Source organism: Apteryx mantelli, chromosome 3, assembly GCF_036417845.1.
Source record: "Apteryx mantelli isolate bAptMan1 chromosome 3, bAptMan1.hap1, whole genome shotgun sequence".
Classification (NCBI taxonomy): domain Eukaryota; kingdom Metazoa; phylum Chordata; class Aves; order Apterygiformes; family Apterygidae; genus Apteryx; species Apteryx mantelli.
Window position 1 is genome coordinate 56,512,431 of NC_089980.1, and position 14,183 is coordinate 56,526,613.

At 36.3% G+C, this 14,183-nt stretch overlaps 1 protein-coding gene across 3 annotated transcripts in view; it reads left to right on the forward strand.

Moving 5' to 3' along the window:
- Positions 1-14,183, forward strand: part of NUP133 (nucleoporin 133) — a 39,955-nt gene that overhangs the window by 8,989 nt on the left and 16,783 nt on the right. For all 3 annotated transcript variants that reach the window (XM_067293437.1, XM_067293438.1, XM_067293439.1), the window contains 13 exons: positions 213-383; positions 974-1,129; positions 1,262-1,332; positions 1,944-2,091; positions 2,707-2,854; positions 3,850-4,007; positions 4,598-4,689; positions 7,037-7,200; positions 8,743-8,837; positions 8,956-9,180; positions 11,302-11,424; positions 11,885-11,984; positions 12,996-13,247. In XM_067293437.1, coding sequence (XP_067149538.1) covers positions 213-383; positions 974-1,129; positions 1,262-1,332; positions 1,944-2,091; positions 2,707-2,854; positions 3,850-4,007; positions 4,598-4,689; positions 7,037-7,200; positions 8,743-8,837; positions 8,956-9,180; positions 11,302-11,424; positions 11,885-11,984; positions 12,996-13,247 — 1,903 coding nt within the window. The remainder of the gene's footprint in view (positions 1-212; positions 384-973; positions 1,130-1,261; positions 1,333-1,943; positions 2,092-2,706; positions 2,855-3,849; positions 4,008-4,597; positions 4,690-7,036; positions 7,201-8,742; positions 8,838-8,955; positions 9,181-11,301; positions 11,425-11,884; positions 11,985-12,995; positions 13,248-14,183) is intronic.

Genomic DNA, 14,183 nt, shown 5'->3' on the forward strand with positions numbered 1-14,183 from the left:
TATGACAGTTGTTTAAAAGAGAAAAGGTGTTTATTGTCACAGTAACCTCTTTGGGAAATGTTGTACACATATGGTGTTTGTCTTGTATTTTGTTCTTGTTTTGTCTTTTCCCTGATGAACTGGTATAAAGAATTTTATCTGACAGTAGTAGACATTGCAGGAATGTGATTTTATTTAATTTTTTTAACATAGCTGCTTTTTCTTTTTGTTAGGGAGGAAGCTTTATTTTATCTTCTTTCAGAGGTCAGCTAGTTCGACTGATACCAGATAGCTCTGGCAAGATTCATCAGCATGCCCTACCACAGGGTCAGGGCATGTTTTCTGGAATTGGTCGAAAAGTTTCTTCCCTTCTGGGTATTTTGTCTCCTGGCAATGATGCTGCGGTAAGCTTGAAAAATATTCATATAATAATTACTTAAAATATTTAGGGTCCTGTGTTCTAATTTCTGGCCTCAGTATTTAGGAAAGGAAGAAGAAAAGACTGTAAGGATGTACAGAGAAAGACAGAAACCAAACAAACTTGCAAATTTGCGACAATTTTGTTGTTGAATGGAGAATACAGACTTACTCTTTAGATCTGAATAAAAGGAAACTTTAAAGCAGTAATACTTCCTGTAGAGCATTCAGTCTTGCCTCTTTTTGGTGATAGCCTCAGTACTACCTGAAGAAACTAGCAGTAACCTGTACATTTACTTTTCTGATATAGGGTTGTCAAGGGTTGGGGATTGGGTTGAGCTTTATAAACTAATTTCACAGAAGCTGGGATAGAGTGTGAGAAACACTTATTGTGGATGTTCCTATATGTACAAAATAAAATTTCTCTTGAAAATTATGATAATATTTATATCTTGTAATTTAACTTTGTAGGCTGCCAAAGTAAGTGATTTTATGTGGACTGAGAGTGCATATAGGCTGTTGTATCCAAAGTAAGACTGCGCTTTAACTTTTTGATGTATATTGTTTTTAAATCCAGATTTCTAGTGTTCTTTGGGATAAAGAAAGGTCAAGCTTTTATATGCTAACAAGTTCAAATCTAAACAAATGGGAGATTGGTGATTCATCAGAACGTTATATTTTCAGCTGGGATATCAACAGAATCCTTAAGGAACATATTACAGATGCAATTTGGGTAAGAGCCAGCTCATCTGAAAACATTTCTTTCTCTTTCTCTCTGTCTCTCTCTCTCTCTCTTTTTTTTTTTTTTTTAAGTAGTAGTAGCCTACGTATGTATGGTTATAAGCTAGATGCATTGTTTTTGTAGGGTTCTGAGAGTAACTATGAAGATATTAAAGGAGGAGTCAATATACAATACATGGATTTGCAGCAAAATCGGTAAGCAAGTATACATGTATCTGTCAGGACTTGTATCAATTGGATAAATATGTTCTGTTTTCTTGCAGAGCTTTCTGCATAAGTAATTGGAATTAAATGTTACTTGAGTGCCAATGTTAATAAAATAAGCATATCACATTAGACATAAATTATTTTATGCTTCATACTATTGTTATCTCTTTAGTATTACAAATTCTTTACCTAAGAATAGCTCCTTTTACTCTTTTAATGTGATTTTATCAAGTTTGGTTGTTGTTGGCTTTTCTTTTCTTTTTTTCTTTTTTTTTTTTGGTATTATGAAGACAGCAAATAATCAGCGATAACTTTTCTTACAGAAAGAATTCTCTATACCTGCTGAATCTCTTGTATTTATGATTTAATTACATAGAATTGCAACGACTATATAATTTCAGTTTTGTACTGCGTATGAATACTGTCAAAAAAAATAAAACAGCATAAAAGAACAAATAATAAACTGAGAAAAAGAGTACTGTTGAATATTGGAAAATATCTATGATTGTACTTAAACACTTGTTTACTGAGTAGTAATGTTTGAGCAGGTAAAATAAGTAATTAGTCATCTCAAGGGTGTGATATTTTTGGTTACATAGTGATGGACTGGTGATACTTGCTGCAGCATGGCATCCTGGAGATCGCCCGTGTCTTGTGTACTACACTCTGATAACAGTAGAAGATAAAGGCTTCCAGATATCTGATGATGTTGTTGTGGAAGTCACACAATATAATCCATCTTTTCAGGTATGAAAATGAAGGCTCTAAAACCAAGCAAAGAAGGCTCAGTGTTTCGAAATATTCCTGTAGGTAAACCAGTTATCCGACTTCCTCTAAAGAAAAATCAGGTTCTCTGCCTTAAAATTGCTCTTGGAAACTTATATTGATAGTTTTCTGAGGAAGATTTCTGAGGAAATCCATTTAAGACAGATCTCAGGCTCTAGTGAATGTAGTAGCTGGACAAGGAATTAGGAGACCTGTATTTTGATCCTTACTAGACAGCTGGTTTGCTAGGAAGGGAAGACAAATCAATTGTCCTCCACCGATGGTACATTTTTTAATTGAATCTTATGATGGAAGGAGGGTACATGAACTGTACAAAAATTAGTTTGCATTGAATAATTGTTTGCTTTCCTACCATGTGAAATTACCAAGAGTTTACTGTATAGGGAAGAAAAACAACAGATCTTAAATATTTAGGGCAAATGAAAAGTGGTTTTGTTATGATATGTAAGCATATATAGCTCTCTTGTTAAAAATTAAAACAGACTTTAGCATTTTAAAGGCTGACCTGAGTTACCTAAATGTTTATTTAAGGTTTTTATTATGTGTGTGATACTGTTTTATATTCAACACTTTCAGTCAGAAGAGGAACTGACATGCTGTCTGGTAGTCCCAGACTACTTTAGCCATGCTGCTTACCTTTATAAGGAAGATGAAGTGTTTGCTTGCTCCACTGGAACTGGAAGAATTTCTTTACCACAGGAGAAAATCATACTTGGCATACAAGGTAACGTGCAGTAAAAAAATCACGTTTCATGGATACTTTTTAATTAAATATGTTTACACTGTTTAGGTTTCTCAGTATGACTCCTTAATTTTAAGAAATCTACTTAACTCGAGATAAAACTTGAGGTGGAGGAACAAAAAAAGTTAGCATTCAGAAAGCTCTAATTTTTTTCTTACTGAAGCAGGCATTTTATTAGTTTGAATAGCTGAATAGTTAGCATGTTTGCTTGCTAAGCATTCTTCTGCCAAGATCAGTTTGTGAAATAGATTTAAAAAAAATGCCAAGTTTATTTGAACCGTCTACAACGTTTGCTGGTGTGGGTTTCAGTTCTGTTTCTAGAGACAAACTTTTCAGAGCACAGACTGAAAATGGGAATTTAGGGGGTTTAGTTGTTCTGCTCTAAAATAGCCTACTTCAGTAGAGTATAATCTTATTCACACTCCTTTTTATTAAATCTTTCAAATTAGAGGTTTCTCATAGGTTTATGGAGGAAGCACTCAAGTGATATCCACTATTGCTATTGTGTTTACTCTGCTGTGTTCTGGATAAAAATGAAGTAGATCCATACTCCTGGTATATGAAAACTTGTCTTTTTGCAACCTTCCTTGCGGATTCTTGTTTTGTTTTCTTGAAATTAACTTTGTTTCCAGGCTCTGCTTTATTTCCATCCTAAATCCCTGTGTCTGGTGTTTCTGATTATCTGGTCCTTGACCTTCAGAGGCGTCTTCCTCCAGTAAGACACACAGATAGATCCCTAGATAGAATCTGAACCATCTGAATCTTGATGTTGGTTTTTAACTCGCAGTATCTGGAAATCTACACTATGAGTAGCAGATACTGTCCATGGCTTCAGTAAGTCAGGTGCAGTTGTAAGGATTATTGTTGGTTGCTTCATGATAAAATTTAATAAATGTCTATAATACTGTGTCACGTTTTGGTCTTCAATTGATGTTGCATTTGAGTGCCTTTTCTTGTTTTGTTTTTTGTCATCTTAGGAGATAGCATTTTAGGAGCAGGTTCTTGTACTGGCCTTCCCATCTTCTTTGCCAAAAAAAGTGGGCTTATCACCATCTTGTCTAGGGAAAATGTTTCTGTGCTTCCGGAAGACCTTGAAGATTCCCTCTCCTCTTCTGTTGCTGGACCAAACAGTGAAGTAATGGTTTGATTTTGTGTTTTTTTTTTTTTTTTGCTTTTTGCTTTTGTGTTTTGTTTTGTTTTTAACTGAGAGCAGAAATATCATGTTAGTCTTGCAGTTTTGTATTTTCACTTTGGAAAACTTAAAAAAAAATTTTTTGAGTTTTAAATTTTTAAGTAGAAATTCAAACACTTTCAATGAAGAGAGTTTTCAAAATCCAAGAGATTTTGCAACATCTGTGGGTTTCGAGAGAGCTGTTTGTTTTTTGTTGTTTGTTTTCAAATTGAAATGTCTATGAAATTGAGAGTTTTTAAGGTAGGTGTATCACTAGATGTAATTAGGCCAGATAGATAGAACACTGATCTGAAATTGTGAAAACAGATTTTGCATAACTTTATTTGCAGATTGTGTGTGAATTTTACTGATGTACTTGAGGTCAAACCACTATGTTACTTTCATAGTATTGTATCTTTTGGGCTTATGTTAGCCATAAGAAAAATCATTTCCTGTTGGTGTCTTAAATCTATGTTACTTGGAAAGATTGTTTTTTATTCCATAATGAAGCCTTATACGTGTCTTTCAATCTAAGTTTTTACTCTGCATTTCAGAGTCCTGCATTTGATGCAAGCAATAGGATAGAAATTATAGCCCAAGAAGATAAGACTAAATTATTGAAAGCTGCTTTTCTACAGTACTGCAGGTAGAAATTACACTTGATTTTTGAGACTTTACTTGTTTGCTGTTCTGAAGGCACACCGATATACTTCAGTAAGAGATTGTCTTGATAAAGATACTCCTGTGCTGTTTTAATTAAAGTTGTTTTATTGATACCCACACATCATTATTTGAAAAGTACAGATTTATGTTAAGCTAGTGGAAAAAGTGATAAATGCTAGAAAGGAGCAGGCTTTCATAATCTGCATAGCTTTAAGCTTATGCTGCCAGATGTTATATTAGTGCTGGTGGAACCATTTGAAACTTTGTTATTGTCGTTTCTCTCCCTCTCTCTCTCTCTCTCTCTCTCTCTTTTTTTTTTTTTTAGTAAGCAGCATTTTGTTGTTAAACATCTTTTTCCTATTCTTCCTCATTTTTATTTACGTACCTGTTTTCAGTAGTACTTTGAAAGCTATTTTATTACTGTGTATATTGCCATGAATGTATCTAGCATTGCAGAATGAGGGGAGTGGAAAGAAATACATTGTTCTTTAAAATAGCATGATTAAAACAGCCTTACTGTTGTGATGTATGGAATGGCTCTGAAAGAACTGCTGCTGCTAAATGAGTGATGTAAACAGAGGAACCAGAGAGGCAAGAAGATAAACAGAACTGCAGACTTAGGTTAATTATATTTAGAGGGGATAGTTTTCAATATAATATTCATGTACAAAAAAACCTCTCAAGTCTGTTCTCCTCAAAGAGTCATTTGGAAAAGGCCTTGGAAAGAACAGATTTAAGAAAAAAGGGAGCAGGAGGAGTGCTTCAGGCATAAAAGCTGCATGTGAGGTACCTAGACTTAGTAGAAGATTGTGAAAGGGACTAGGTGCATAGAGCAAAGGATATCAAGACAAGAGCTTAAATTTACACAGAATTTAAAAGAAAATCTGCATGCATTCACAAGTGGAGATGTCAGTAAACACAACTACTGCTGAAGAAAGCTATGGCCCTGAGGCAACTTGAGTAGCTGAGATCTGAGAGCAGGGATAAGAAATATAGAAGTTGGCATCAAGTTCAAATAAGGATTTGGAAACAGGGTCAGAAGAAGGTATGATGCGGTAAGGAAAACAGTGTGAAAAACTGTGAAAACTAAATGTTATTTTAATAAAATTTGGGTTTTATTTATGAAATGAGAAGAAATTAATGATTTGATTTCCGTAGTTTTGATTCAGAACGATAGTATGGTCAAGTGAATGGAGAAATCATCAAAAAACAGATGTAGCAATGGTCTGTCAAAATGGCAGAGCAGCTGATGAAGGGCAAACAATGGAAAGCTGTGCAGTCAGTGGGATCTCAAAGTCCAGGGGCTGCACAGTGAGTCCAGTCAGCCTTACAGACCTAGTGGTTTTGGTAGGGGATATGACTTCCCACAAAAAGGTGAAATTGACCCTTCCGGTGTATTGGCTGATGGCAGTTCATGGTTTGGTAGAGGTAACAGAGTAGCATATAAATCTGTTAGAAATGTAAGTCCTGTGAAGTAGTAAAGATAGGGCTTTCTTGTTTAATAAAAGGCATGGTATTTTTAAACTCCAGTTTTTAAAAGCATACTTTGCTTTTGTAAATCTTTATCCAGTTTCTGGATGCACTGCTGGTTTTTATATGACCAAAAATGTCTTGAAATAAACATTCAAACTGAAAGTCTAATTAATATGAAAAATATTATTATTTCCAACATTAATGTAATTCAAATCCATAAACTATTCTTCTTAGTTGGACTACTATAATTTTTAGTCACTAAATCAAGTCAGTGCTTTTTGTGGATATTGCATCTTTTTTACATGCATCACTTCAATACAACTTCATACCTTGGAGGTTCAAAGAGCATTTGGATGCTTCTTGCTCTTTTACTTACTGACCTGAGTAGCGGCTGCAGGATTCCCTGAAATTATAGGAAATGAGAATAATGCATTATATTCGCTGATATGTTTTTCCGAAAACTTTTACTCTGTTGCCATTAGTGGGAGGGATTACATGTGGTCTTGAAAAAATTTTACAGAAAGCAATAGATGTTCAGTGGCTTGGCTAACAAAGACATTCAACAGAGTCAAACCTGAAGTTTTTCTCTTAAAAGAAGAGAATAAAACAAAAAGTGATTTCAAACACTTTGCTGGGTTGGGTTTTTTCTTCAAAAGATTGTGCAACCTACTTGCTTTGAAAAATCAGAATACCTTTTATCTATATTTAGTTTAAAGATACTCCAGACAATGTTGGGTGATTATAACCTGCAGCACTTCGCAAAAAGAATCTCAGAAAATGCTGCTAATTGAGTGGGTTTTTTTCCTATATCCTCTCTGTAGTTTTATTTCACTTAGCTTATATTTCTTTTATTTCAGGAAGGATATTGTCAATGCACAAAGCATGGTAGTTGAGCTCTTTCCAAGTAATGCAGATCTGGATTCTGATACTGAACTGGATAGAGCAGTGACTCAGATCAGTGTGGACTTAATGGATGATTACCCTGCCTCTGATCCAAGATGGGCTGAATCTGTACCTGAAGGTAAAGATGATGGTATTTTTTTTTATTTTTTATTTGTGAAAAGCTGTATATAGTACTGTAGGTAAAATCCTAATATAAATCTTGCTAAGAATGCATAGATGCCTCTTGCTCTCCTCCCCCAACTAAGTATATTTCAGAAAGGCTAAAAGAGGCATCTGATGAGACTGCCAGATAAAATTGCAGTCTACTGTGATAAGTTCTTGTCTTCACACAGTGGTACAAACAGCAGAGAAAAGGCCTATTTCTAAGAAGGGAGCTTTGTACAAGGAACAGAGTGCCACTTTACCATTTCCCATGGTTCCTGGGATAGATCTAAATGTTCTTCTGGAGATAGATATGTTAAAAGAAAGGGTTTATTTGCTCAAGCTTAGCCCTTTGTTAACATGACTGCACAGCTTCTGATAGGCTTGGGTCCTGGGCAGAATGAGCTCCTATCTTTGTGGGGCATAGGTATTTGTGTCTGCCTGCAAGAGCTAGATAAATTTATTTTAGAAGTATTTGTTGTAGGTAAAGGATTAAAGCAGCCACAGTTTCAGTGAGGTACTTCTTTGTACGTGCTTTCCCATCTCTTATCAACATGCTACAGTTACCAGTGACGGAGCAGAGACCCAGTTTGAAAATGCATATAGTAAATATATATGGATGGAAGACACTTATTGCTGTTTTTTTCTGCCTAGCAACCAGTTAGGGACTGTCAAGCATCAAGTCATTAGTATTTTCTGCATCTTAATTTCATCACAATTCAGCAGCTTATCTGCATTTATTTCTTGCTGAAGCAAGAAGTGAAAGTTCATAGCTGCTTGGAAATAGTCTTGTGAATTTTGCTTGTAATAATAGTTCTTTTGAGTCTCATATTTTAGCAGTCTTCTAGTTTAGAGCACATGTAGAGGGTGTGAGAGTCCCAAAGTAGGAAAATAACTCAGGCCCTGGAGAACTCTACTGAGGTGACAAACACATGGATGCTCATGAGGAACCTTTTGTCATACTTACTGGCTTCTTAAAGGACCTGATCTGGGCAGAAATGTTAGCTGGATTGCATCTGAAGAGGAAGAAAGCGCAGGGCTGGGCAACCATTTGTGTTGTTCAGTAGAATTAGGCAGGCACCTTTAGAGGCAGTTGAGAATTATGTCTGAATGCCTGAATTGCACACTTCATTTTGTGGTAGCTATGGTCTAGGACATAATAAATTCTGTAACAGCAAATCCACAGTGGAGATAAAAATCTGAATCTTACTGAAACTTGAATAAGCTGTTAAGCTGCTATTTTAGCAACATAATTTCATGAGTGCTTCAGAATAGTTATGCTGATCTAAAGATACTTTTTATTTTGTTTTTTTAAGGTTTTAGTTCAACCATGGTATAGTTCGAAAGCAACTGTAAAAATGGTGTGGTAAGCACTGTGTAAATATGTGTACATATAGAAAGAATAGCAGTGTGGTAGCACTATAGAAAGTTAAAGAAATATGTTTGCCTCAGAATCAAAAATAGTGATCAAAGTAATGAAGACATAAAGTGCCTTGACCTAAGACTTTTCTCTTTTTAGAAGCAGCTGGTTTCAGCAACACATCCCTCATTCTTCTTCATCAGCTAGAGGATAAGACAAAAGCCCATTTGTTCTTCATTGATTTTCTTCATCAGGTAAAGTTCTTGTGTTCTGTTGATTTGAGTACAGTAGACTATTATTTTGTCTCTTACAGTAATTCTTCTAGAGCTTTGTTTAAAGTGTGTGTGTGGTATTTTGTCCTTTTTATAAAAGGCTGGTGTATTTGAACGTCTGGGCAGTTTTCCAGTACGAGGGATGCCAATGGCAACTCGATTGTTGCTCTGTGAGCATGCAGAAAAACTAGCAGCAGCTATTGTTCTCAAGAATCATCACTCTAGGCTGCCGGATTTGGTGAATACTGCTATACTGATGGCTTTAAACAAAAGAGAGTGTGATGTTCCACCAAATCTTACCCCTGCGGATGTTTTCTTTCGAGAGGTAAGAACAGAAGATTGAGTAGAATCCTTCTATTTCTGAATTACTATATAGTATCACATATAGTAAAAGCTGTAATGCCTTAATGCATACTTCTAAACTTTTCCCTTCAAAAATCAATTTAGTTTTACTCTTATTTCCCTTTAAATAGAGATGTGGTGGTAGTATTTCCCTGGCTTTAGTATACACACTTTTTTATTTTTGGGAATAAAACATGAATTCTGGCAGATTTCATGCAGGAGGAGTAAACTTACTCTGATTTCCAGCTAACCTACATGGAGGACAAGTGAAGTTTTACAGCGCATAAGAAAATGTATGCTAAATTGTTGTTTTTAAGGGCTGACCTGTAGGGTAACATGGCTTTCCAGTTAGGGATGAAAACTGCTTCTGGCTGATTTAAGTCCAGAAATAAGGGAATTTTCATATTTTAAGTATTTTATCAAATGTAAGCTGGTGATTTCATTATCCGTTTGAACAGTTAATGCCTTTTAATATTTTTGACTATTGATCTGGATTCTATTAATTTTCCTCTTTTCCCCTCTCTTTTCCCCTCTCTTTTCCCCTCTCTTTTCCCCTCTCTTTTCCCCTCTCTTTTCCCCTCTCTTTTCCCCTCTCTTTTCCCCTCTCTTTTCCCCTCTCTTTTCCCCTCTCTTTTCCCCTCTCTTTTCCCCTCTCTTTTCCCCTCTCTTTTCCCCTCTCTTTTCCCCTCTCTTTTCCCCTCTCTTTTCCCCTCTCTTTTCCCCTCTCTTTTCCCCTCTCTTTTCCCCTCTCTTTTCCCCTCTCTTTTCCCCTCTCTTTTCCCCTCTCTTTTCCCCTCTCTTTTCCCCTCTCTTTTCCCCTCTCTTTTCCCCTCTCTTTTCCCCTCTCTTTTCCCCTCTCTTTTCCCCTCTCTTTTCCCCTCTCTTTTCCCCTCTCTTTTCCCCTCTCTTTTCCCCTCTCTTTTCCCCTCTCTTTTCCCCTCTCTTTTCCCCTCTCTTTTCCCCTCTCTTTTCCCCTCTCTTTTCCCCTCTCTTTTCCCCTCTCTTTTCCCCTCTCTTTTCCCCTCTCTTTTCCCCTCTCTTTTCCCCTCTCTTTTCCCCTCTCTTTTCCCCTCTCTTTTCCCCTCTCTTTTCCCCTCTCTTTTCCCCTCTCTTTTCCCCTCTCTTTTCCCCTCTCTTTTCCCCTCTCTTTTCCCCTCTCTTTTCCCCTCTCTTTTCCCCTCTCTTTTCCCCTCTCTTTTCCCCTCTCTTTTCCCCTCTCTTTTCCCCTCTCTTTTCCCCTCTCTTTTCCCCTCTCTTTTCCCCTCTCTTTTCCCCTCTCTTTTCCCCTCTCTTTTCCCCTCTCTTTTCCCCTCTCTTTTCCCCTCTCTTTTCCCCTCTCTTTTCCCCTCTCTTTTCCCCTCTCTTTTCCCCTCTCTTTTCCCCTCTCTTTTCCCCTCTCTTTTCCCCTCTCTTTTCCCCTCTCTTTTCCCCTCTCTTTTCCCCTCTCTTTTCCCCTCTCTTTTCCCCTCTCTTTTCCCCTCTCTTTTCCCCTCTCTTTTCCCCTCTCTTTTCCCCTCTCTTTTCCCCTCTCTTTTCCCCTCTCTTTTCCCCTCTCTTTTCCCCTCTCTTTTCCCCTCTCTTTTCCCCTCTCTTTTCCCCTCTCTTTTCCCCTCTCTTTTCCCCTCTCTTTTCCCCTCTCTTTTCCCCTCTCTTTTCCCCTCTCTTTTCCCCTCTCTTTTCCCCTCTCTTTTCCCCTCTCTTTTCCCCTCTCTTTTCCCCTCTCTTTTCCCCTCTCTTTTCCCCTCTCTTTTCCCCTCTCTTTTCCCCTCTCTTTTCCCCTCTCTTTTCCCCTCTCTTTTCCCCTCTCTTTTCCCCTCTCTTTTCCCCTCTCTTTTCCCCTCTCTTTTCCCCTCTCTTTTCCCCTCTCTTTTCCCCTCTCTTTTCCCCTCTCTTTTCCCCTCTCTTTTCCCCTCTCTTTTCCCCTCTCTTTTCCCCTCTCTTTTCCCCTCTCTTTTCCCCTCTCTTTTCCCCTCTCTTTTCCCCTCTCTTTTCCCCTCTCTTTTCCCCTCTCTTTTCCCCTCCTTATAATTCATATAACTTGGCTTTCAGGTATCTGGTGATGGATATATTTGTGCTCAGAACAATTTTTCTTTCTTTCTTCAAGGTGTCCCAGATAGATTCCATCTTTGAATGCTTACTAGAAGAGGAGGAACAAATCTTGAAAGAAATGCCTGTTGAATCAATTGAGTGGGCCCAGATAGTTATCAGTGTGAACAACATCATTAAGGTATAGAATAGCATTGGCTAGAATGTCTGTGGGAAGGGAGGGTGAATATTGCAGAGTACTCAGCTGGTTGAGTGCAGTATATATATTTGAGTTACTGACATGAGATCAAAAGCGGATACATTTTTCACATGTCCAAATACCTTAGGAAAGAAGAGATGATCTGGTGCAGAATTAGAGATGTTTCTTTTCCTTCTGAGAAACTGCTAAAGAGAATTTGAGAAGCTGAAGCATTGATATAAGTTGTGAAAGCAGGAGTGTGTAGTAAAGAGTGAAGAGCTTGTGCTTGAGCACTGAGGCTTCCTCCTCAGTCGATGTGTACTCTTGTACCCAACTGAGAAAGTAATGAAAAAAGTAGGGAATAATAAAATAACATTTCAGAATTATAGAAGACAAAGCATCTTTTATGGCCTGTGTATAAGCAGGTAGACTTCAAAATATTGATATCTTTGCCTTTCTATAGGACATGCTGCAAGCTGCCAGCCAGTATCGTCAGTCTAGAGCCTCTTTATATAAAACAGGAGAACTTCCAGAAAGAGAACCTGAATATGTTCCATGGACAGGTGAGAAGTGTGATAATATTAATAATTTATTAGTTATCTATTATAAACAAAAAGTACTTTTCACATGTTTCAGAACACACAGAAAGATTTTCTGAAATCTTTGCTTTAGCTTTCAATCTGAATGTTAAACCTTTATTGTTATAAACTATTATGGGGTTGTCAGTAAGAGTAGTAGAAGCTAAAGGTATCATTTGATTATCATTTATTTTCTCCACTATTGATGATAATTCTTTAAACTTATATTGCAGATTTGACTACAAAAACAAAATTTGGAAGACAAAACTAATATCTATTTTTTAGTATGTGCTGGTCCTAGTTGACAAAACCATGGGATATATAACTTCAAAATGAATCATAAAATATCTTTTTCAACTGTTTTTAAAAGGATTGATGTGCTCTTCTAAGTGTGTTTTGTTTTGATGATTTAATACTGTGAAAAATTGCCAGACCAAACATTTGGAAAAGCAAGCACTTTCCAGTTGGTGCTTAAGCTTCCCTGTGACCTCTACATATAAAATACGTATTTTGTGCTCACAAGAGGAAAGTCTTTGGAAAAGCAGGGTCTTTATGAGTACATCCAAATATTTAAATCAGATTAACAGTAGGTGCCTCTTCTCATGTGTGTTGCATTATAATATTTTTCTCATGTGTATTTTCTGCTTCGTCTAGAGAGTGTGCAAGTATTGTTTTTCTTCAAAACAGTATCTGATACTGACAGCCGATGCTGTAGATCTGTGTAATTTGGGGGGTATTTTTGTTTCTGTTCTTAGTATTTACTACATCTTAGCCAAATTTAATATGTGAAAAAATATGGGAATATGTTTGTAGGTAGTTTTGCTTTGCTTTTAAATTAAAATAAGTTTATTAGCCTTTTTTGTGTGTGTTTTTTTAAATTATTTAGGTCCTATTTTATTATTATGATTATTACATGATCATGTTTTTGTTATACTTCAGCATATAGATCCCTTTGAGGGTCTTATTTTTTAATGTTCACTGTGGTGTTTTTCCAAGCATCTAGTGGTCCTGCTGGTATACGTACAGCAATAATACGTCAGCATGGAATCATTCTGAAGGTGGTGTATCCTCAGGTGGACAGTAACCTCCGCAGCATTGTGACTGAACAGCTGGTGGCACTGCTAGATTGTTTTCTAGATGGCTATGTTTCTCAGCTTAAATCTGTTGACCGACCTGCTGTTCAAGAGAGATACAGTAGTCTGGAAATGGAATATGTGCAGAAAAGATCAGAACTCTTGTCTCCTCTCCGTAAGTACTGTATGCTTTCCTTTAATACAAGGTTTAACTGTTCCGTTTGATGAGGAAATGATGCAAATCTGATAGAGTAAATTGCATTTGTATATGAATTCTATTTATTTCACGTGTATGTGCCTTCAAAATATTAGTTAATGACTTTGTTTTTATGACAATGGGATCTTTGGCAAAATGAAAACAGATTGAAGAAAAAGCTTTCTTTTTTTTTCCTCTTTTTTTTTCCCTCCCCTATTCCAACCCAGTCATGCAAGTATGTGTATCTAATAAAACTTTGCTGTTTGAATTTTTCTTTTGTAGACTTACACTTTCCTGACAGAAGCTTATCTTGTGCCAGCTGGCTGAAGTATAGCTTACAAATGGATTTCTAAGTGTTTATATTATTGCTAGCTGACATAAATTTGTATGTCTGAAAGTTTATTCAGTGTTTATCAGCAAAATTGCTGATCTAATGATCTTGATTATTAAATAATCAAACATCATTTAACTAGTCACAGATGTGGTCAAGTCTTTATTTAATGCTTTATTGACAGCAAAGCTCCCTTGTTAAAGGAATATAACACAAAGCAAACACATTTTAGTAAATTTATAAAGCTTTTTTTTTTTTAACTAAAAATGAATGATTCACTATAAATAGAACAATCTAATAATCATTCCTTTTTAACGTTCTTAAAGTCTAAGAAAAGTCTGAGTTTAACTTTATCAGTCTGAGTTCTACTGACATTCATGGGTTTTGATAGCTTGCAAATACATCTTATTATATTCAATTTAAAGTTCATATTTCCTTACAAGCAAAAAGTAAGTGTTCTGCTAACTCTTGGGTTTAATTGAATTAAAATAAAAGAGTTTGAATAACATATTTTGAATACGAATCCCGTGATCTTTATAATTGTTCTCTTTGGTAACAAAAGCCTTTGGCTGCTGCTTTTTCGT